Source organism: Drosophila grimshawi, unplaced genomic scaffold, assembly GCF_018153295.1.
Source record: "Drosophila grimshawi isolate 15287-2541.00 unplaced genomic scaffold, ASM1815329v1 contig_44, whole genome shotgun sequence".
NCBI lineage: Eukaryota > Metazoa > Arthropoda > Insecta > Diptera > Drosophilidae > Drosophila > Drosophila grimshawi.
The window spans coordinates 22,305,731-22,328,265 of NW_025063240.1; the positions used below are offsets into that span (position 1 = coordinate 22,305,731).

The window sequence follows — 22,535 nt, forward strand, 5'->3', positions numbered from 1 at the left end:
AGATAATTAAAAATATGCATAACTTATGCAAATGAAATTAGATCAGATTGAAAAATACATTTTATTTTTGTTCAGCCTGTTAGAAATTCAGTCCCTAGAAATTTGTTTGACATTCTTGGCAACAAGTTGACATTACCATTTTTCGATGTTCGTAATTAGAGATATACCTAATTAGTCTAAAACGGTATAACAATTATAGATTCAACGATATTTCAACGAGTAATGCCAATTTTAGTATTCTGTATTAATGTATATTCTAAAATACAAAATTAATTATTTGTAAAAATTGAATTAGTCAAGAAACATGAAAGAAAATCGGTTTTATCATATTTAACAAGTCTCCCTTATTGCTTGTGAAAGAATAAAACAACTCTCAGAGAGAATGGAATGAAAGTAATCAACTTTTTTTTTTGCATATGTTAACCAATCTCATTAATATTTAGCAAAGTGCTGCTTCGATTTAATTGGCTAACGGCTCGTGCGTCAATTCGAATCGCTTGCAGAACCATCAGCTCCATAAAATCAATTGCCTTTGATCAGAGGCGGTGATTTCATGTTTGTTTTGTCTTTTGTCTTGTAGCCTCATTTGTATTTAAATTGCGTTGATTCGATCCGACAAGATAAATGAGCTGATTCAATATGATATGAATCAAATGGATCACATAAAGTGCCGTGACAAATTTCTCACGCTCCACAACAGGTTATAGCTGGACAATGCAGTCCAAATTGGAACAATGCATAATGCAATATCGATTTCGTATATAATTGAAGTCGAAATGTTCCATTCGGCACAGACGCAATATGGTAAGAATCGATAGGAATACCAACTTGGGAAGGCAGTAGATAAGTCCAAAATGTATTTCACAGGAGCTGTTTAGAATACTGCTCGTTTTCCTGGCTGCATTTGCCTTGCTGGCTGAGGCGACGCCATCGAAGCATCAGAGACAGCACAGGGAATACGACGATGAGGATGAGGATAGTCACTACTTGGCACTGGAAAGGCATGAGCTGAAGCCCTTCTTCCGGAAGGATAAGCACAAAAGCGAACATGTTGTCTACCACCACAGGGAGCAACAGGAGCATCACGAACCGAAGCGAGTGGATCATTATCATCACTATGATAAAAAACCAGATATGAAGACCGAGCATATTCATTACCAACAGCACAATCCGCAATTGCCCAACGCTGGAATCAGAACTAGATCGTCGCCTACTCGGAATATTGTCGGTCGGCGTCTGCGTCGTCGTCGTCCCAATCGGCTGGTCTATGCAACGGCTCCCAACTCAGTGTTCCACACACAGATCAACGTACAGTCGCAGGACTCGGAACTGAACTCACGATACCGTGCAGATCCTGTGCGGCCAGTTGGGCAATTAGCTGCCAGTGCTCAGGCTTCGGGTGGTCCTCGGTTCTTTAATCTGCTTGGCGATCAATTGGTAGAAAGTAGGTTAGCCCCTGTTGGAGGTCAGATACCGGGTAATGGATTGGCGTCAGGTAATGGGTTTCGTGCAGTGGGCGGACAGCGTAATCGATTAGCTCTAGGTGGAGGTCAGTTATCAGTCAATAGATTGGTTCTTGGTGGAGGTCAGTTGACGGGTAATAGAGTTGCTGCAGTAGGTGGACAGTTGTCGGGTAATGGATTGGCTCTAAGTGGAGGTCAGTTGCCTGCCAATGGATTAGCTGCAACTGGGGGTCCGTTGCCAGCTCTTGAGTTGACCACAGGTGGAGGTCAATTGTCAGCCAATGGGTTAGCTCCAGTTGGTCGACAACTGGCTGTAAATCTGGACAATGGACAGGGCGCTGGCAATGGCAATGGTGAGAATCTATTTACGCCGGCAAATGGAGCACAGCTTTTGGTAGGGGCACAACCAGCTCAGTTAAATGGTGGACAAGCAGTTAACCAACGACCAAGCTCAGTTCTTATTCAAACTGATCCCGATTTTGGTCGACAATTGCCTGCCCCGACAGCCGGCAATCCAAATCAATTTAGATCCATGTTGGGCGCTCAACTGGGAAGGAGTCAGACTCTAGATGCTCAACAAACCTTAGCCGGTAATCAAAATATGCTCTTGGGAAGACAGTTAGCCACCGGTGCTCAAGCGCTAGGAAATGCGAGTCCAAATCAAGTTGTAGCATTTGAACGAGCAAATGGCAGACGACGCAATGGACGTCAACGCAATCGCTCCAACTACCAAGGCTTAAATGTGGTCAGAGGTAATATATTTGGCCAACCAAATGTGCAGGGACCCGCAAATGAAGTGGGCAATCAGCAGGACACCAATATCATAGACGGCAACTTCTATAGCATGCAGAATGGTAACCAACGATCCGTTCTAGCAACTGATGGTGATTACTACGATGACGACGACACAGATGGCATTCAAAGAAATATTGGATTGGATGACAGTGCACCAGAATTAGCCAAAGCAAGGCCCGAGCACAAATGATCTCGACACAGAGCGAGTCAGGATCAAGAAACAGCTGCTTCTGAGCATCAGGAGAGATCCTATCACGATGATGGTTATCACTACAAGAATCCCAGGCATACTAAATGAGTTTCCAATAATGTCTTATTCAAATTTGTATGTAGTTTACAATATTTATAAATATATCAGCGCATTTGTTTGAAGAACAGAATCAAATCTGTAATTTGTGTTGCCTACTTTCAGGCTTTTCTTTCAAATGGCAAGTTCCGCTTCCGCTTTGGCGAAGATAGAGCTTTTAAGCTATATTGTGGTCAAGTCCGAGTAAAGCTGGCTAGCTAAAGCTTTGCAGCAGAACTTTACACAGAGCTACAGAGAGATTGAAAATCGGAACATTTAAATGAATATATAAATATATACAAACACTCAGTAAAAGCTGATCAAGCATATTCGAAATACACTTTTTATAAAAAAATATGTATGTGCAATAGTTTACACAATTGTAAAACAAAGTAGAAATGATATATTTGTAGTGATTTCTATTAAGCAGATATTTATAAGAGGGTATTATATCTTTGTCGTGAAGTTTGTAAATCGAATAGAATCACAGTACTATATATTTTAGCTGCCATAGGCTTTATTGATCACAAGATGATTTCTTGTGTGTAGAACTTTTTTATTTATCAAGCTATCAGCAGTTATGTTTTTTATTATGCTCTTAAAATGTAAATTTAAAAATTTATAAACATTTAATTACTATATTATAAAGCAATATTATTTAGCTTTGGATTGTCAACGATTTTGGTTCTGACTTGTTTACTTGGTTTTATTTGTATCTGATTTACTCATCATTCAATAGCTGATTGTGGGGTATAGCGGAAAACAGCGGATTCGATGTGTGTGCATAGGAAACTAGTTCAGTGTTGGACAGATTTTGCAGCACAATGGAAATATACAGGTCATGCAAGTTTTTATTTTTTGTTGGACATAATAGAAAGGAAGATGAGCACACAAAGCCAATTGTGAGCATAAATTAATGCGTTCATTTAGATACGATTCTCATGCAAATTGAAAAAAAAGAAGCAACAGCAAACAAGCAAAAAATAAACAATATTTAACCAATCGACTGTGTAAAGAAAAAACTACAAATAATCAAAGCATTTAAATAAAAACCTAATGCTGACGTGGGTACAGCACTGAATGGATCAGAGCTAAGATGTATTATGCCAATACAAACGCACATATATATATCGATATATGTATATATTTACATACATATAGCTGGTCAACTAAGGCGAGCCCACGCGTTCAAAATCTGCATATACATACAATGTATTCAAAGTAATATTTTTTCGTTTACCATCGATGTCAATATTTGGCAGCGAACTCTTAAATCATTGTCGTTGAGTTGCTTTAAGACGCATCTTTGTTTGACCAGATCTCTCAAGTTGGCTAAAACAGTGGTGCAGCTATTACACACGATGAGTGGTTCATTAGCCCATTGTAATAAGTAGCTGACTTTAGCGTTGGCTGGCCTCTGTTCAGCATCAGACAAGCTCTACACTGCAGCTACTACATTTAAACACAATCTAAAACTTTTTTTATATTAATAATTGATGACAATGTGGCATGAGTAAGAAATAAGTTGAGAATTTCAAAGATTTGCCTCCTCATGGCTGAATTTCGGCCCTGATTATATATATAAATTTGCGAATTCTACTTGTTATGCAAATGTGTAAAAAGGCTATTGTGAAGATGTGTAACAAGTAGGAAGTATCTGAAAGTCCCATAAGGTATATATCTATATTCTTTATGGGGATCAATAGTCGAGTACATCAAGACAAACATGTATCAGAGAATAAGAGACGAGTACGACTTTGGGTAGTTGAAGACTTGGGTTCAGGGTATCTTCAAGTCACGCGCTCTCGACTAGAGCATGCATATTTGTTTTGTTTTGTTTTTTTATTGTAGCTCTGCAAAGCGAGTGCGGATCAGATTTGATCGAATACGATGAGATCGAGCATTACGCTTATGAGAGTTGAGAGTTGAGAGCGGAGTGGAGAGTTCAATGATCCGCAGCTGTTTGCCATTTGTGTACTGTGGTTGGTTTGGTTTTTTCATTTTGGTAATATTGAGCACGCCCCGCTTAATTGGCACATCAGTTCATAGACTCATTTGTGCGGGCTTTAAGCTATTCATATTTAGGTGTGTGGGAACTAGCCGAAAGCAGGGCCCTATTGCCCTACTGGTTGTCTTACGTCATCTGTTAAATTTAGCCCAACAAACAATTACATTCAGCATACCGCAAGTGATTAATTCGTACTCAACTGAAATCATCACATTTGAAGCATCTCTATACACACTTAAGTGCCCCTTGCCCCCTTAGCTTTACTCGCCAATGAACAGAAAAGAAAAAAAACTAATAAAATAGACAATTTGAAAGGAACTTGCCAAATTTCTTGTGCCACGCGTTTGAATTTTAAATGATGCCCATCGCCGCGTGTTGGAAGTGTGCGCGATTATTATAATTCTATTTATGATTTCGTCTTCTTCTGTTTTATTTTTATTTTTATTCGGGTCTGAAGATGAGATCCATGTCGCTGTCGGCACTTTCTAGTTGCTGCTTAGATCGCATTCGAAGCGAGAAAGAAAACTGGTTTCCAGAATGATTTATCATACATTTAAATTAAACACAACAAAAAAGAGCAGCTAAAGCCAAAAGCTTAATTTATTATAAAAAACTAAAACTTGTACTTAACAAGAAAAAAACCAAATCTGATATACTCATAGACTAAAAGAGTATACTCTATTCACAATCAAATAAAAGAGTAATTAAAATTGGGATTATAGATGTTTCTGTAGGTGTTTCTATATATAAATATTATTTCAAGAATATTATTTGCATGCATGTTTTAATATATGCAAATACCAAAAATCCGAATTCACTTATAAGCTATTGTAAGCATGTTGTCAAAGTTTTAAGCCCCACATTCATTTAGAGTATAAGATTAGAAAACTAAATTAAGGCGCGCGTGTGAGTAAGGTGAAGGAAGCGAGACGAAGACAGAGATAAAGACAGTGACAGAGAAAGAGAATGCCGCTGCTGCTGCTGCCTGTTAAATTGCTAATACCAATGTGAATAATATTAATTAAAGTGGAATTTGCATAAAGTAAAGCAGCGCAAAAAGGTTTCTGTTAGACAGAGCGACGCTCGTCTTGTTGCCATAGTCGAATTATTATGTATTTTTTTTAGCAAACTTCAAGCAAAAAAAAACAGCAAACATGCCTACAGTACCAGCTAAAAATATATTACACTTATCAATACAGTAGTTGTTTGAGCTGCGCTTTAATATTTTATGTAAGCGATCACTTGCCAAAAGATGTGGAACAAAAGCGTTGACTCAAGGATAATGATACCTGCTTGATTTTATTAGTGTGGATTGGGTTCAGACAGTCGTGCATCAACAAATTGATGTTTAAATATCGGCAAATGAGTTGTCTTATGCAGATAATGAAATGCATTTGTTGTAGGTCTTCTAAGAGCAAGAAAGCTTGGCTTGTTGTCATAGGATTTATTAAGCCCAAGTCCCATCAATAGTCTCTGGGCTGAAAAGGTGTCTGATTTGGGCTGTGGCCATTTCAAAAAGATTGCACGTCTTAGTCAACTGATGTCGAACAGATATATGCAGCTTTTATTGTGCGTTGTTGCATACAGTATATGTTTATACAGTATATCTTCATTCATTTCAGTATGACTTTTTGAACATTTGATTGATTTTGCATTAATTTTTTAAATACAGTGCTCGATTTTTAGCAAATATCTATCATATAACCAGAAAATCTTTTCATTATATTTTTTTAAATATTGCACTTCTTTTTTTAAAAGCCTATAAACTAGTTTCGATACGTTGTTTTGGGTTATATTAATACATTTCCAAGCTCAAAGATATATGTTAATTTGTCTATTCGAAAGAAATAATCATACAAAAACAGACGTTTATTTTAGCGCTATTGTTCATCCGCAGCTACAGCTAAGGACATATAAATCGTAAAAATTACGATTTTTATTTAACAATTATAAGAAGTAATGCAACTTTTGCAGTTTTTTTTTTCAATTTTTGAACATTTTGAGAAATGTATATATTTTTTTTTTGGTGATATTTAGCTCTCCATAGCTGTGTATATATGCCATGGATTAACTGAAGCGTAGCTAAAAGACGACTTGGTTGCTAGCTGCTTACTATCGTATTCCCGTATCTTCTAGAGACGTTTTAATGGGATGCGCTGATTTAAGCTGGAGTTTATCGACTGAAGCTGGTAACGTGAATATGTATATATGTGCACATGTTTAATGTCCAATGGCCATTTGTATTATTATATTAAAAGTATTGTGTGTATGTGTGTGTGTGTTTGTGTGGCGTGTGTGCTTGTGTATTTTTGTCTGTTCTCGATTTTGGCGGGACGAGTTTAAATAAGCTTGCTAGCAGCCATTCACTAATTTGCATATTTATGCCATTTCAGCATAAACATTAATGCCGAAATGGCACTTTTAAGTGCTTGGACCGGCTCATCGAGGGCTGCTGCTATACTAGTTACGACAATGATGTATTGTTGAACACCATTTGTGACGAGTAACTGAACCAGTACTACTATCAGACAGGCAATAACACAAATAGAATAAAACATAAAAGAATAGAATTGTTTAAAGTGGACTTGTAAATGAGCTTTGATTTAGATTTAGATTTCGATTTAGACATAGATCTCGATTTGGAGATTGTAAATTTTATTTTTCGTCAAGGCATCAATTGAGCCATACAGGAAATGAAAAGTTCGTAGTTTCATTGTGTTTTCTGTTTTGTGTATATTGTTTTATATGCGACAAACAAGAAATGCGTATGCATTCAAAATGAATACTAAGAAAAAACATGTTGATAGCCCATCACAATTTGGTTTATAGCACAAGTCAATTAGTCAAACGTGTATTTAGATTAACCAAGTCTAATGCTAACCAACTTTGAACTCAAATTGAAAGCCACCCACGCCGATCACAATGGTAAACAATGATTGATCTCAAGTACTTATCGCTCTCTAGCCTTGACTAACAGCTGCTCATATAAATAATTATAAACATTATGTTCTTCTGAGTATCAATAACAAAATAAAAGTAAAGAGCGGATATTGGATGTGTTAGACATATGAAAAAACCTGATCATCCTTCAAAACGTGCGGAACCAATTTGCTCGATGGGCGCTACTAACGAGCCTGATTTGATTTTTGATTTGGCACACTTAAAAAATTCGCAATTCCTTTTCGCATGGATCATTAATCATAGCAACAGTTCATCGTTGATGTTTGATCGATTGCTGCTGCAGAAGTAGGTTTCAGATCCCATTGAGATATATGTACATATTTTTTGGGGGGTTTTCCGTTAGATTGTTGATGGGAGTTGCTGCCAACAAATCTGATAATTTGTAAAGGTTTCTTTTGATTATTTTTTGCTAGATATTTCATTTATATGTGGGGCAACTTGGCTTAGGTTTGTATTCTGATCGAACTTATTATATCCGGCATATAATTCACGCACTAAATAAACTATAGTGAATTGTGCCATCAAAATAACATCTTATTGAATTGACTGCGGCGGTTGCTTTAAATGATTAATGAACAACTACAACAACAATAATAACAACACTAAACCGATTCACAATAGACACAAAATATGAACATATAAAGTACCTAATCATCATATATGTCTGATCATAATAAGTAGATGACTTTTATTTGATACACGCAGCAAGACAATTTTGAAATTAATGTCGAACGCGTTTTTAGCAGCTTGAATGAACAACAACAAAAAAAAAACAAATCAAATCAAATCAAGCTGTTTGTGTGTGGTGTGTGTTGTGTGTGTTGTGTGTATTGTGTGTGTTGCGTGTTGTCCATCAAATGTTTTTGCATAAAACTTAAGAAAACAATTAAGGGAATCCATTCGAGCGAATTTGCAAAGCGAATGTAAACGCTGACGTCGCCGTCGCTGCCGCCGTCACCGTCGCTGACCTGAGCTGAGCTGAGCTTAGCTGAGCTGAGCGGAATGGTCAGCTAATTGGAGCCGCGGCTGCGGCTGCGGCTGCGGCTGCGGCTGCGGCTGCGGCTGCGGCTTAGAACTCGTGCAGAGTTCGAAGCCGTGCGAATTTTTACAACGCGATCAAAGCACATGCCGATTATGTTGACGTTGGCGTTGGCGTGGGGCAAAGCCACGCGCAAAGCAGAAGCAGAAGCAGAAGCAGAGCAAAAGCAGAGCAGTGAGAAAGCAGAAGCAGAAGCAGAGCAAACACAGCGCTGCTGTTAGTGAGCAGGGCTGTAATGAGCTACGAATGCCGAGAAGAATTTGTATAAATACCAAAAGGTTCTGCGTATTTCTTCATTAGAGTTTTGGTTTAACTGGTGTTAACAACAAGCAAAACTCAAGAAGCAGTCAACATGGTACGCATAACGCACCAACATCTGGAATAACTCCAACTAATCCACCAAATCCACTTACCAACTTAATCAACTGAATCTAACTAAACTCAACTCCCACTTTTGCTCCATAGAAATTGTTCCTGGTTGCTTTCGCTGTGATCGCAGCTGTCGCTGCTGATGTCTCCAACGAGTATCTGCCACCCCTGCAGCAGGAGGCTGTCCAAACCGTTGCTGCCCCCAGCAATGAGTATCTGGCCCCAGTTGCCAACGATGAGGCTTCCTACGGCCAAGTTGAGCAGGGCAGCCTCGCTCAAGATGGTTACCGTTACAAGACCCAGCGTCGCCGTGTGCTCCGTCGCCACCGTCGTGATGTGAGCCACCTGCCCTCCAACGATTACCTGCCCCCTGTTCAGGAGGAAGCTCAAGTTGTTGCTGCCCCCACCAATGAGTATCTGGCTCCAGTTGCCAACGATGCTTCGTACGCTCAGGTTGAGCAGGGAAACCTTGCCGATGATGGATACCGTTACAAGACCCACCGTCGTGTCGTCTACCGTCGCAACCGTCGTGATGTGAGCCACCTGCCCTCCAACGAGTACCTGCCCCCAGTTGCTCAGGCTGCTGCCCCAGTCCCCAGCAACGATTATCTGCCACCCGTCCAGACTATTGCTGCCCCAGCCCCAGCCCCGGCTCCTATCCAGTTTGCTCCCGTTCCGGAGGCTGCTCCCGCTCATGAGCTCGCTGATGATGGTTACCGTTACAAGACCCACCGTCGCGTCGTCTACCGTCGCCACCGTCGTGATGTGAGCCACCTGCCCACCAACGAGTACCTGCCCCCAGTTCAGGAGGAAGCTCAAGTTGTTGCTGCCCCCACCAATGAGTATCTGGCTCCAGTTGCCAACGATGCTTCGTACGCTCAGGTTGAGCAGGGCAGCCTCGCTCAAGATGGTTACCGTTACAAGACCCAGCGTCGCCGTGTGCTCCGTCGCCACCGTCGTGATGTGAGCCACCTGCCCTCCAACGATTACCTGCCCCCTGTTCAGGAGGAGGCTCAAGTTGTTGCTGCCCCCACCAATGAGTATCTGGCTCCAGTTGCCAACGATGCTTCGTACGCTCAGGTTGAGCAGGGAAACCTTGCCGATGATGGATACCGTTACAAGACCCACCGTCGTGTCGTCTACCGTCGCAACCGTCGTGATGTGAGCCACCTGCCCTCCAACGAGTACTTGCCCCCAGTTGCTCAGGCTGCCGCCCCAGTCCCCAGCAACGATTATCTGCCACCCGTCCAGACTATTGCTGCCCCAGTCCCAGCACCAGCTCCCGTCCAGTATGCTCCCGTTCCGGAGGCTGCTCCCGCTCATGAGCTTGCTGATGATGGTTACCGTTACAAGACCCACCGTCGCGTCGTCTACCGTCGCAACCGTCGTGATGTGAGCCACCTGCCCTCCAACGAGTACCTGCCCCCAGTTGCTCAGGCTGCTGCCCCAGTCCCCAGCAACGATTATCTGCCACCCGTCCAGACTGTTGCTGCCCCAGTCCCAGCCCCAGCTCCCGTCCAGTATGCTCCCGTTCCGGAGGCTGCTCCCGCTCACGAGCTCGCTGATGATGGTTACCGTTACAAGACCCACCGTCGCGTCGTCTACCGTCGTCGTCATTAAGCCTCATCTGAAATGATTCACTAAGTGATCGGCTCGTACTCATTTTGGAGTATGAGTTTAATATACATTTAGAATATATCCTCTTTTCGTTCACGAAATAAAAACATAACGAAAATATCCATAATTCTTAATGACTTTTATTTATTGAATTGAAATCGTTGATGGGAATTAAAAACATCTAAGAGGCTTGACCTATTACGTGACCTATTAATAGAATTATAATATTTCGAATATTTCAAATGCGGACATCAATATTCACACCACTGATCGTCGTCAACCGATTGAATCGCTGCTCAGATTCAATTAAACCTGATTATTAAAGTAGATTTATATAACACACTTATTTTTGGATTGCCAATTTTTGTTTGTTGTGTCAAATATTCATATGCAAATTATAATATTTAAAAACAAAAGCGAAATGTTATTTGTAAACAGAATCATTTCTATTTAGATTATATAATAGTCTGGATGGGAAGAATTTATAAAATAATTTATATAAAAGATAACGCCTGAATAAATGCATTGGTATATTGTTTTAATTGCTGTGAGCAAGCAACTCAATCAGACAAGAATAAAAGCAAATCCACAAGCCCCCCTTAATAACTTGTTTAGTAAGCTCAAATATGCCTCACAGAACAATCCGATAGATCTAATTGCTCTCGCTGCTAATGTCTTCACTGACTTTCTGCCCCAAGCTCGAAAAGGGTCAAATGATTTCCGCTACCACAAACGAAGAAATCCATCCCACGGAGCAACCTTGAAGATGTTAGTAGACCGGCAAGCAAGATTGCTGTAAGAATAGAAGAAATCGATTATAACAAAATTCAACTTTACGAGACTAAGCAGGTTATTGTGTTAGTAATGCTTTACATAATTTTAAATATACATAAATATTGGGGACTTACAAAATACATATACACTAAATTATGTTCACTTTAATTGTCGTGGTGTTCTCTTCTCACATTCTCACAGAAGCAAGCATTTATCTGTGTACGTATGTATATCGAAAACGTTTGCTGTTAATATTTTTTGTTCAAGATTACCGTAACTTAGTCATTAATTAAATTTTATTTTTAATGGTTAACAGAATTTGTACTTCCTACCCGATCTTCGTTTTTTTTACAGTTGATCAATAATATGCCACGGTATATTCATAAACGATCTTTAAAATTGCTTTTTTATGGCTATCGGAATAAGATTTAATATTGATATTTGCGAATCGGGGGCAGTTATCCTTGAACTTGATCTGCCTATAATATATGAGAACTCATATTCCAAATTATATAGCTTTTATAAGCACTGAGAATCCGATCTCAGAATACAGAATGACAAAGTTTTTAAAGTCTTTGGGGGCAGACTATAAAAATAAAAATTAGTTTTCAATAACGAGATTGACACGTAGAAGTCTAAGCTAAGCCTCTATTCATATATCTATACTATATATATACTATATACTATGTATATAGTGATTAAATAACCAAAGTGATTGTTAAAGAAATTTTGTATTAAATGTGGATACTTACACACGATTATCTATGGAATAAGGATTTCTGTCAACTTATTTTCGAATTATATATTTGCCATTTTAGCAAGTAATGTGTGTTGAATAACAATAACAGACTTGATTGCTCAGTCGTAGGCCCATATTTAACATCCGTGGGTTATGCAACATTATTTTTTAAGCACTGTCTGCCAAATTGTCTGGGGCGATAAGCAAGCTGCTAAACAAGAGTTATGCAAATTATACCATAATATGATTATACTAATGTCTAATTACAAATGAATAGCCATTAATTGGAACAAGTTGAGTGAAATTTGACAGTGGGGCAAAAGGAAGTTTGAAAACCTGAAAGCACTTAACTTAGATAATTGGAACAGATTATTATTATTATACTGCAAATTAAAGCAATCAGTGAGCTGCAAGTTGATGCTGACATCAATATTAATACACCACTGGGGTGTATCGGCCCCGACCGATTGAACCGCAGCGGATATACCATATATATAATATATATATATACATGTACATGGATATCTGTATGTATGTATTGACAATGAGAAGAGCTTGCTAGCGAGCAAGCGCACAAGAAACTTGAATTAAACCGGCTTGTGAAAAAACTATAATAGATTTATTTTTGCGGCTGGTGTCTACAGTATATTTTTTTGTACAAATTATTAAAATTCAAAATACATTAATTTCATGCAAAGCCATATGCTAATGGGATTTTTTTTGGCATCAGCTTCAACCATTAGAATCATATAAAAATGCGGCAGAAGTTTGTGAACAGCATCATTTCTTCTTGGATTCTACACATAGCTGGAGATCAAAGCAAGCGAGCAAAAATGGTAACTAAAAGTCCTTTTTTACAAACACACCAACAACAACAGCAACAGCAACAATAGCAATAATAATAATATATATTTTGCTTACCCTTGTTCGATTTGCAGAAAGTGTTGTTGATCTGTGCCCTGATTGCTGCCGTTGCAGCCGATGTCAGCCATCTGTCGAACGAGTACCTGCCACCCAACCAAGCTGCATCGGCTCCCGTCCAGAGCTATGCCGCTCCTGCCGCTGACTTCGGTGGTGCCTCTTACGAGACAGCCGCCTCTGCCCCAGCTGTGAGCTACTCTGGTGGTGCCTCCTATGATAACGGTGGCTCTTATGGCGGTTCTTCCCTTGGCGGTGGTTCCTTTGGCGCTGCCTCTGCTCCAGTCCAGACCTACTCGGCTCCCGCTGCCGTTGAGAGCTACGACACCGGTGCATCTGCCCCCGCACACACCTTCTCGTCCAGCGATGGTTACCGTTACAAGACCCACCGTCGCCGTGTGCTCCGTCGCCACCGTCGTGATGTCAGCCATCTGCCCTCCAACGATTACCTGCCCCCTGTCCAGGGCGCCGCTTCTGCACCATCCAACGATTACTTGCCCCCAGTTGCTGCCTCTGCTCCAGTTGCCAGCTACTCTGCTCCTGCTGCTAGCTACAGCAGCGGTGGTTCATTCGGCGGTTCTTCCCTCGGCGGTGGTTCCTTCGGCGGTTCTTCCTATGGCGGTGCTGCCTCTGCTCCAGTTGCCAGCTACTCTGCTCCTGCTCCCAGCTACAGCAGCGGTGGTTCATTCGGCGGTTCTTCCCTCGGCGGTGGTTCCTTCGGTGGCGGCTCTTCCTACACTGGTGCTGCATCTGCCCCAGCTGTGAGCTACGATACCGGTGCCTCTGCCCCCGCACACAGCTTCTCGTCCAGCGATGGCTACCGTTACAAGACCCAGCGTCGTCGTGTCGTCCTCCGTCGTCGTCATTAAGCTCCTTGAGGCTCCCGAAGAAGACAGCCAGCAAAGACGCTAATGTTTACTTTGACTCCAAAGTTACCATTAAATGATTTTGTATGGCGATTGCCAGGGAACGAAATAAATAAAGAAATGCCTTGAAACCGATTTAATTGACAAACAAAATGTTTTAATCAGTTTAAATATAATTTAAGTGACAAGCTATTAAGCTAAAAGCTACTTAGAAACAAAAAAAAAATCAATAATAGTTAAGCTTTAATAATTAGCGATAAGCAAATTTATCAACCAAAAATAAGTTTCAATAAAACAATATTTATAAGCTTTGCTAAAGTGCAAATGTCTGATAAATAATTTCATTGAAAACTACATTTTATGGGGATTTTTAAGCACCAATATGAATTAATTCTGTTAAGACCTCCTTTCAACGAAGGTCTTCAAGTTGTTCAAAATATGCAACGTTTCGCTACTCCAAGTTTAAAAACAATTCACAAAACAAATGGGAAAAAGTATGCTGACCATCTTGCTTCCAAAAATAATGACAACAATTCCTAGCCTACTTTTCTGTGCCATTTTGGAATGCACCCGAAAGTATACTATTCTCTGTCAACAGAGTATTGTGTCCAAATTTACATAAGCTATGATAAATACTCCCCTACTATACCTAAATGATTAAGCAAGATTCTATGTCAACAGTCATCTACACTTCTATCCACAGAATCGGAATATGCACATGGATCTAAACTTCCCTACCTAGGCTTTTAATAATCTAGATTAATCATACATTTAAAGTTGAAAACCTGATTCTGGCTCGAAAATCGTGATAAAATTCTAGCTACAACATAAGCTTAGAGGCTTGAGTCCAAGCTTCCCATAACTTTGTCAAAAATTATGAGATTTCCAAAAACCGACGTTTTTTAGTCATAACGTCACTTCGAAAACAATTCTCCATTTATAGTTAAATGATTCCGATTCGAAATTCATGTTAAAATCATAATCGTAGCATATGCAATTGATATAAACTTTCCAGTGCCAAAGCTCTGCCAAAATGGATCAGATTTTCAAATGCATGGGTGTTCCAGCCATTAGAAAATATTAAATAAAATAAAATCCATTTATGAAGTTCATTAAAATTCCAGAATTGTAATTCATTGATATCGTTCGTTTTATTTCAGCTGGATTCGCGCAGATATAAATGGTATAAACATATTTTAATGACTAAAATTCGATTACAGAGGCCCGAAGCGCGAACTCAGGTACAACATTAATATTAAATATTAAATAAAATTATTATAGTTAATTACAATTATTCAATATCGTACGTTCCTATGGGCACGGAGAGGCAATCGTGTCAATTAATTAGTGATTGGGCATCAGGGCAGGCGCAACGTAAGCCTAGTAATTGAAGGCGATCGCTGGCTTTGGATAGGAGTAACCTCCCTCGCTCTTGGGTGCCGCTGGTGGCAGATATTGCGCTGGGGTGGGTGGAGGGAAGGGAACTGAGGGCTTGGGATAGTCATAGCCCTGAGGCTTGGGCTGAGGTGGTGGCAAGTATTGTGGTTGTGGTGTCGTCCTCACTGGTGCTGGGAATGGAATTGCTGGCTTGGGATAATCGTAACCCTTGCTTGGCTGCACAGGCGGCAAGTATTTGGGTTGTGGTGGACTACTTGGCCTGATGGGTGCAGGGGTGGGTGCGGGGAAAGGAATTGCCGGCTTGGGATAATCGTAACCTTTGCTGGGCTGCACGGGAGGCAGATATTTGGGCTGAGGTGGACTTGTAGTCTTTACGGGAGGTAAATACTGGGGCTTTGGTGGACTTGTCGGCACAACTGGTGGCGGAAATGGAATTGATGGCTTGGGATAATCGTATCCACTGTTAACCTTCACGGGAGGCAGATATTTGGACTGTGGTGGACTTGTCGGTTGAACGGGAGGCAGATATTTGGGTTGAGGTGGACTGGTTGGCCTAACGGGTGCAGGAGTTGGTGCTGGGAATGGAATTGGTGGCTTGGGATAATCATATCCACTGCTAACCTTTACTGGGGGTAGATAAGTGGGCTGGGGAGGATTCGTGGGCTTTACAGGAGGCAAGTACTTGGGTTGAGGTGGTTTTGTTGGTACAACTGGTGGTGGGAATGGAATCGCTGGCTTGGGATAATCATATCCACTGCTAACTTTAACTGGAGGCAGATATGTGGGCTGGGGAGGATTAGTGGGCTTTACAGGAGGCAAGTACTTGGGTTGAGGTGGTTTTGTTGGTACAACTGGTGGTGGGAATGGAATCGCTGGCTTGGGATAATCATATCCACTGCTAACTTTAACTGGAGGCAGATATGTGGGCTGGGGAGGATTAGTGGGCTTTACAGGAGGCAAGTACTTGGGTTGAGGTGGTTTTGTTGGTACAACTGGTGGTGGGAATGGAATCGCTGGCTTGGGATAATCATATCCACTGCTAACTTTAACTGGAGGCAGATATGTGGGCTGGGGAGGATTAGTGGGCTTTACAGGAGGCAAGTACTTGGGTTGAGGTGGTTTTGTTGGTACAACTGGTGGTGGAAATGGAATCGCTGGCTTGGGATAATCGTATCCACTGCTAACCTTCACTGGAGGCAAGTAGGTGGGTTGAGGTGGACTTTTTGTTACAACTGGTGGTGGGAATGGAACCGAAGGCTTGGGATAATCGTATCCACTGCTAATCTTCACTGGTGGCAAATATTTGGGTTGAGGTGGGCTTGTAGGCTGCACAGGTGGCAAGTATTTGGGTGTCGGCTTAACGGGTGGCAAAGTCGGTGCTGGGAATGGTATCGCTGGCTTCGGGTAATCATATCCGCTATTGATCTTAACTGGAGGCAAGTATTGGGGTTGAGGTGGGCTCTTAGTTATGACTGGTGGCGAGAATGGAATCGCTGGCTTGGGATAATCGTATCCTTTGCTCGGCTGGGCAGGAACGATCTGCTGCTGCGGTGGTGGAATATACTTTGGTTGCTCGGGTGGGAAAGGCACCGCTGGTTTTGGATAGGAATAACCGCTGGTAACCTTTGGCTGAGGCGGTGGGAAGACAATCGTTGGCTTGGGATAATCATAACCTTTGCTCGGTGGCTGAGTCTGCGGTGGGAATGGTACTGCTGGACGTGGATACGAATAGCCATCAGTGAAGGGCACCTTCGGCTGTGGATAGTCATAGCCGCCGTGCACATGATTGCTCAAGTCCTAAAAAATATTGAAAGTCAGCGATGTGTTGAAAGGAATTTAACTATAGCACTTACCGGCTGTGGTTCAAAGGCGGACAAGCAGTGAGCTGTCACAACGCCCAGAACGAGGCAGAGCAATTGAAGTTGCTGCAAAGAAAAAGAAGAAGAAACAAAATTAAATCATTATTTATGATGACTATTATTATTCAATCGACATTAACAAGATGAAACCGCTAAGCATTAATTTTAGACAGCTGAGCGACAGCTTCAATGGACAACTGAAAGTGTGTTTATTATATTGTCAATGACACGTAATACATATCTGCATGCAATTAAGACCTGTGGTAACTTGGCGACTGGCAATTTGTAATATTTTTGAAATATTTGATTTGCCAACATGCGCCTGTAGTCAAAAACAATTAAGGCTACAACTAATCGGGTCACTTAAAACAACACCAACTCTCCTACAAACTACATTTGATGAACAAGCTTGAAGCATTTAAAGCAGTTTATTATGGAATGCTGATTGCCTCCCCATAAATGATAGGTTGTCCATTAATTATGAACCAAAGGCGCCCGCATGTGGCAACAAAAAATAAACAAATAAATAAAACTGGTAGCTGTTGTTTTAACTGGTTCAATGTCAGCGCATCTGTAATTAACATGTGATAGTTAGATCCTAAGTCGAAATGTTCTAATTACATAAGTGCTAATGACTTTACGTGGGTTTTTGTGGTATTTTTATGCTCAAATCAAGTTCAAAGAACTTCTTACACATGTCTGAATATTAAACGTGTCTTAATTAACAAACTCTGCCGATTCGTCAATTTAATTTATTTAAATTGGCAACCGGCGAATTGCTTAAAAACTAATTTGTGGCAAGTTTTTATGTCAACCTTGAGACGAAAACACCAAAGAAAACTATTTGTTGCCATTAGAAGCGAACTAATGTTAAGGCCTTCGCTTTGTGTATTCTATCACGATAAGAATTCAAATGATCAACTCTGAATGATTATATTCGTAAAAACAAAGTTGTTCTTTTCTTTTATCCACTTTTTTTTTCGATGTTGCATTTTTTTCAGGCTTAGTTTGCTTTCAAGCCGTTAAGCTGATTGATCTTTTGAGTGGCAAACAAACAAAGCCTGACGTTTAATTTTTGCTTTTATCGCAAATGAACCCGGAATTTCGGATCTCGAATTGAAGTACATAAGTTTTTGGCCGCCTTGAAGTGGGCTCTCAAAAGCCATAAAATCCTAACGACAAGCTATCAAACCCAGCGCAAAGAACTCATCTAAATAAATAAATACATATACATACATACTTATACATATATGTATAAATATAAATAGTTTTCAACTCCCACGCAACTGTTTTATGACTTCAAACAACTTGTCGAGCTGAAACAGAATTTATTATTAATTGTAATGAAAAAAAAGACACACAGACATAAAAAATGGCACTCCACACAGCGCTTTTTTGCCAAGTTGTCAGCAGTGATTACTTCACGCGGGCCACTTGTCAGCTGTCAGGTCTAAAAAAAATAAACTAAAAAACGAGTCAACTATTCAAAAGTGCAACTGCACTAAAACGATCTTTAGCTTCCTTCTCGGCCATGTTGAGATTCACTCTGTGCTGGACGACATTTATTATGGCTTAAATGATTTTTTTCGCCGCGAACAACCACTTTTGTGATATCTTGGCCATTAACTCACAGCCCAATTAAGTAGTTTTAGTTTCTTCTTTTTTTTTTTGTTTTTATATGTATATGGCTGTGACTCAGGTGTCATACAATAAATTCTCAACGTGCCTCGCAGAAGGCGTACCGCAAACGAATTTCTGTCTCAAGTTTTTATTTAATTAAACACATATGGAAATGTTTATTTTATTTTATTTTTTTGGCAACAATATACGGCTTCAAGATGACTTTTTTAGATACTGGTATACGTTCTAATTAAATAAAAGAACAACAAAAAAACTCTCTAAGCTTGAAAATAAATTCTGGATTTAAGTGCAAAATGTAGCAAAATTCATTAGATCATCAAATCATTTGTTTAAATTGAGTGCATGAGAATCCTTTTTCTTTACCTAGTTGTCCCAACCAGGAGGTTTCCTGTTTGTTGATTTTTACGGATTAACTCCAGAAGTAATCATCCTGTGTTTATTGCCATTTTTTATAAGTCCCTGACAAATGTTAACTTTACTCAGATTTGCTGAATCTAAGATGTATGGAAAATTCTTCAATTAAGGCTTGCCATTATAACTGAATAACAAATTTTGCCTTACTAATTTTTTGTGATTTCATTTGTAAGCATTATTCTCAATGCTCTTCGAATTGTATAATTACTATGCTGGCCCACTAGCAATTACGAAATCTCTAACAAATTGCCAAGTCATTGCAAGTGGCATAATTCTGTGGTGGTTCTGTCTGGTAACTGTTACAACAGAGCAGCTAGCTGCACCCACAAGTGGGCCGAATCAGATTGTTAAATCACGACGAGTCATTTTCTACAACAATGCGTAATGGTGACAAAAGCAACAACAGCAGCAACAACAATAACTATCTTTGTAGCGCGTTAATTGTCACAATTGAGGCGTGTGAAATTTCCTTAACACAAAAAGGTGTCTGTGTGTGTGTGTGTGTGTGACGACCTTGAGGAAAATCTGGTTGTGGCTTTTTTATGGATGGCATTAATACTGAATTGCCCAACATCAGCACGAGTTTGTTAGTTCTTATTATGCTATATATAATTCATGCGGAATGTGAAGTTCAGCGCATTGCGCATACGCAACGTTGTCTGTCGGTGGTCATACAAATTGCCACATTTGAAGCGCCACAAACTGGAGGCCAAGAACAGGTAGCCGCAAAGCGTGAAAAGTGCCAAGTGCTTGGACAGTTGGTGAGGGGGGAGGAAAGGAGTTGGGGGTATTAGCGTATTTATGAGTGTTTCCGGTCAGTGGGTTTTGCGTATTGCTCATCCGCCCATCAGCGTTGAATTCATGCGATTTTTGGGTAGCAACACTTAGTGACTCAGTCAGGCATTAGACTAAGGGTTAGTCGTTATGCTGTTGTTGCTGTTGTTGTTGTTGTCATCCAGCGATATGCAACAACATAATGATTGAAGTTGCGGCAGGTCGTGTTTGTCGTTTCGTTTGCTATTGCTATTTGCTGTTTGCTGCCACCTGTTTTGTCAGTTTTGTGTTATTTTATTTGTACTTGTACCGATTTTCCTCAATTGTAGCGCCATTTATGCAAATTTTACGTATACGTAAAATCGTGGACTCTATTCGGTAAGTTGTTTGTTTTTGCTGTCGCTTTGTTGGCAACTCTGTTTTTTGTTGCTTTTCGTCTTCGTCGTCGGTTGGGCAATTTTGTTTGACAGACAAATGCGATGCCGACGAGTCGAAGTTGAAGTCGTTGTCGATGCCAGCTGCCAGCGGCAAATTTGCAAGCTGCAAAACTGCAAGCAGCAAACTGCAAACAACTGCACCCCAAAAAAGTGTGAACCTTTCTTGGATTCTAGCATTGGAGTGTCTTAACTGATATTGTTATTAGTTGATTGTTTAACACATTGAACTCACCATCTTTATTCTTGTGCTGACTGCTGACTTTGTTGCAACAATGCGTATACGTATTTTAGAATATGGTAACACTTGCGTCAGCAGCTAAAAATATATATGTGTGCATATATATATTATTGATATAAATTTGTGGAATGTTTGAAATATAGCAATGACAGTCTGTTGCTGGTTCTGTTTTTGATTCTGTTTCTGTCTCTGTTTCTGTTTAAGGCAACACTGCTACCCACTTGTCTGTTGGAAACACTCACACCAAAAAACGCTATCAAAACGCGCGCGTTTCGCGAGCGATCACAACGACAACAACGACGACGACGACGCACGAGAGTAAACGATGCGAACTCGAGCAGATTTGAAGTTCAAATAACAAAGGCTGTGCCGTTGTCCGCCTTATTTATAACAGCATCGGGCAACAATAACTTCGGCCACACTTCGACTTCGAATCCGAAGCGTCGGCTCTACGCATGTGCAGTTAGTATTATTTTCTGTTGTTGTTGTGGCTGTTGTTGTGGTTGTTGTTGTTGTTGCCACTGCTGTTGCAGGTGGCAGAATTTTGAGCATTACTGACACGTCTGTGGTTTCCTCATGCGAACTACGCCCGCTAATCGATTTATTCAAACTGTGCTGTTGACACGCATTTTGGCATTACTTCAAAGAGACCCACAATTTGTGAGACACATTCAGCCAGGGTCAGTTTCATATTTGAAACAGTAGTCTACACTGCAGAAAATACAGATCAACTAAGCTTGAAAATCAGCAAAATATATTGAAAGTTAGATTATAGAGTTTAACGTTTAGTTTATTAATTTACAATATAGATTTTCATATTCTTCAGACATATATAAGAAACAACGTTGCTTATCAAATTACTACATAGATTTTCACATTTTTTATATTTCAATATCAAATGGTCTTTTATGAATTTCTTAAAAAAGAGAAAATATAAGTAGTATAATTTTTTTAGTTAATTTTCTCAGTGTAGGCTACTGTTTCAAATTTTCAATGCGACCTTGACTGTCTGTCTCAAGCTTGCAGCTAGAGAACTGCCCCAATAGCAAAACTGGATTTAGTTTTCTTTTTGCCAAATATAAAAATCCAAAAGAGCTTTAACCTTAGCTGACAGTCTCAATTGAAATTCACTAGAGATTTGGGGCTTGTCGATTCGCAATGCGTGGCTATAAAAGTAATTCAAAAGGCGCAACAGATTTCAATTTCATCAATCATCGGAGCAACTGGAACTAAAATCAAATCAAATTAAATACAATACTGCACCCAAAATAAAATGCAGTTAATATTATTTGGGGGCGGCTATTCATATTCTACAAAACCTTGTTCGTATCGCTTCTAATTGCTAATTAATGTTTTCCCATTCATTAATAGCAGCGCTGACAAATTATGGCCCGTGTTATCGAGCGTTTAATGGATTGCTAGTTTGCAATTTGCCATTAATTGAAAACTGTACGTGTGAAAGAAATGCTCGATTCGAGATAGCTCGACCAGAAGATACCCTAAACTCAGGGATTTAACTATCCTAACTCGTAATAATGTCTTAGATATTCAACTTGACTCTCAGTTGAACTTGTTGAAATTCTAATAGATGATGTCAGGCTATATATAGATTTTCGATTAGAAGAATATATCTTTAAAATATAGGTTTTATTGCTACCGGTAATTGATTATTGTCGATATTGACCAAGGTTATATAAGATTAATTCTTTCTTTCGCTCTTATAGTCTCTGAGATCGTAGTTTTCATATAGAGATAAACGAACTTTGCTAAATCGCCTTATTTATTGAAGTTTATCAAAAATATACTCACTTTGTAAGTTCGTAGATGCTTCTCGCTGCTTGCTACATACTTTTGTAGAAGATCATTATTCCCATTTTAAACATTTTCAATGGGTTCACTGCAAACCAAAAAAAAAACAACTAAAATGCTGGTTGTTCGC

The 22,535-nt window shown here is 40.0% G+C and overlaps 4 protein-coding genes across 4 annotated transcripts; 3 read left to right on the plus strand and 1 right to left on the minus strand.

Moving 5' to 3' along the window:
* The first annotated feature begins 387 nt into the window (after positions 1–387).
* On the plus strand, positions 388–2,556 carry LOC122322600. The gene is made up of 3 exons (XM_043215504.1): positions 388–393; positions 868–2,407; positions 2,462–2,556. Exons 1-3 carry the CDS (start codon positions 388–390, stop codon positions 2,554–2,556), a joined length of 1,641 nt encoding a protein of 546 aa, XP_043071439.1.
* Positions 2,557–7,143: 4,587 nt separating this feature from the next.
* On the plus strand, positions 7,144–10,541 carry LOC122322601. Its single transcript, XM_043215505.1, has 4 exons — positions 7,144–7,200; positions 9,018–9,776; positions 10,230–10,397; positions 10,443–10,541. The coding sequence occupies exons 1-4, from the start codon at positions 7,144–7,146 to the stop codon at positions 10,539–10,541; spliced, it is 1,083 nt and encodes a 360-aa protein (XP_043071440.1).
* Positions 10,542–12,806: 2,265 nt separating this feature from the next.
* Positions 12,807–13,838, plus strand: LOC6557676 (protein transport protein sec31). Its single transcript, XM_032742988.1, has 3 exons — positions 12,807–12,887; positions 12,990–13,530; positions 13,609–13,838. Exons 1-3 carry the CDS (start codon positions 12,807–12,809, stop codon positions 13,836–13,838), a joined length of 852 nt encoding a protein of 283 aa, XP_032598879.1.
* Positions 13,839–14,982: 1,144 nt separating this feature from the next.
* LOC6558066 (proline-rich extensin-like protein EPR1) lies at positions 14,983–20,903 on the minus strand. The gene is made up of 4 exons (XM_001983227.3): positions 20,839–20,903; positions 20,591–20,674; positions 17,087–17,158; positions 14,983–17,030 (listed from the first exon to the last, which is right to left on the minus strand). Exons 2-4 carry the CDS (start codon positions 20,591–20,593, stop codon positions 15,216–15,218), a joined length of 1,890 nt encoding a protein of 629 aa, XP_001983263.2. The 5' UTR covers positions 20,594–20,674; positions 20,839–20,903; the 3' UTR covers positions 14,983–15,215.
* Between the last annotated feature and the right edge of the window lie 1,632 nt (positions 20,904–22,535).

What these genes read in the sequence shown, in the direction of transcription:
- LOC122322600 (XM_043215504.1), top strand. An exon ending in AAATATTGGATTGGATGACA is followed by an intron (nt 2,408 to 2,461) that starts GTGCACCAGAAT and finishes CTCGACACAGAG; the next exon opens with CGAGTCAGGATCAAGAAACA.
- LOC122322601 (XM_043215505.1), top strand. Translation starts at nt 7,144, where the DNA reads ATGAGCTTTGATTTAGATTTAGATTTCGATTTAGACATAGATCTCGAT. An exon ending in TAGATCTCGATTTGGAGATT is followed by an intron (nt 7,201 to 9,017) that starts GTAAATTTTATT and finishes TTTGCTCCATAG; the next exon opens with AAATTGTTCCTGGTTGCTTT. An exon ending in CCAATGAGTATCTGGCTCCA is followed by an intron (nt 9,777 to 10,229) that starts GTTGCCAACGAT and finishes CCCGTTCCGGAG; the next exon opens with GCTGCTCCCGCTCATGAGCT.
- LOC6557676 (XM_032742988.1), top strand. Translation starts at nt 12,807, where the DNA reads ATGCGGCAGAAGTTTGTGAACAGCATCATTTCTTCTTGGATTCTACAC. An exon ending in AAAGCAAGCGAGCAAAAATG is followed by an intron (nt 12,888 to 12,989) that starts GTAACTAAAAGT and finishes TTCGATTTGCAG; the next exon opens with AAAGTGTTGTTGATCTGTGC. An exon ending in TGCTGCTAGCTACAGCAGCG is followed by an intron (nt 13,531 to 13,608) that starts GTGGTTCATTCG and finishes CCTCTGCTCCAG; the next exon opens with TTGCCAGCTACTCTGCTCCT.
- LOC6558066 (XM_001983227.3), bottom strand. An exon ending in CCGCCTTTGAACCACAGCCG is followed by an intron (nt 17,031 to 17,086) that starts GTAAGTGCTATA and finishes AATATTTTTTAG; the next exon opens with GACTTGAGCAATCATGTGCA.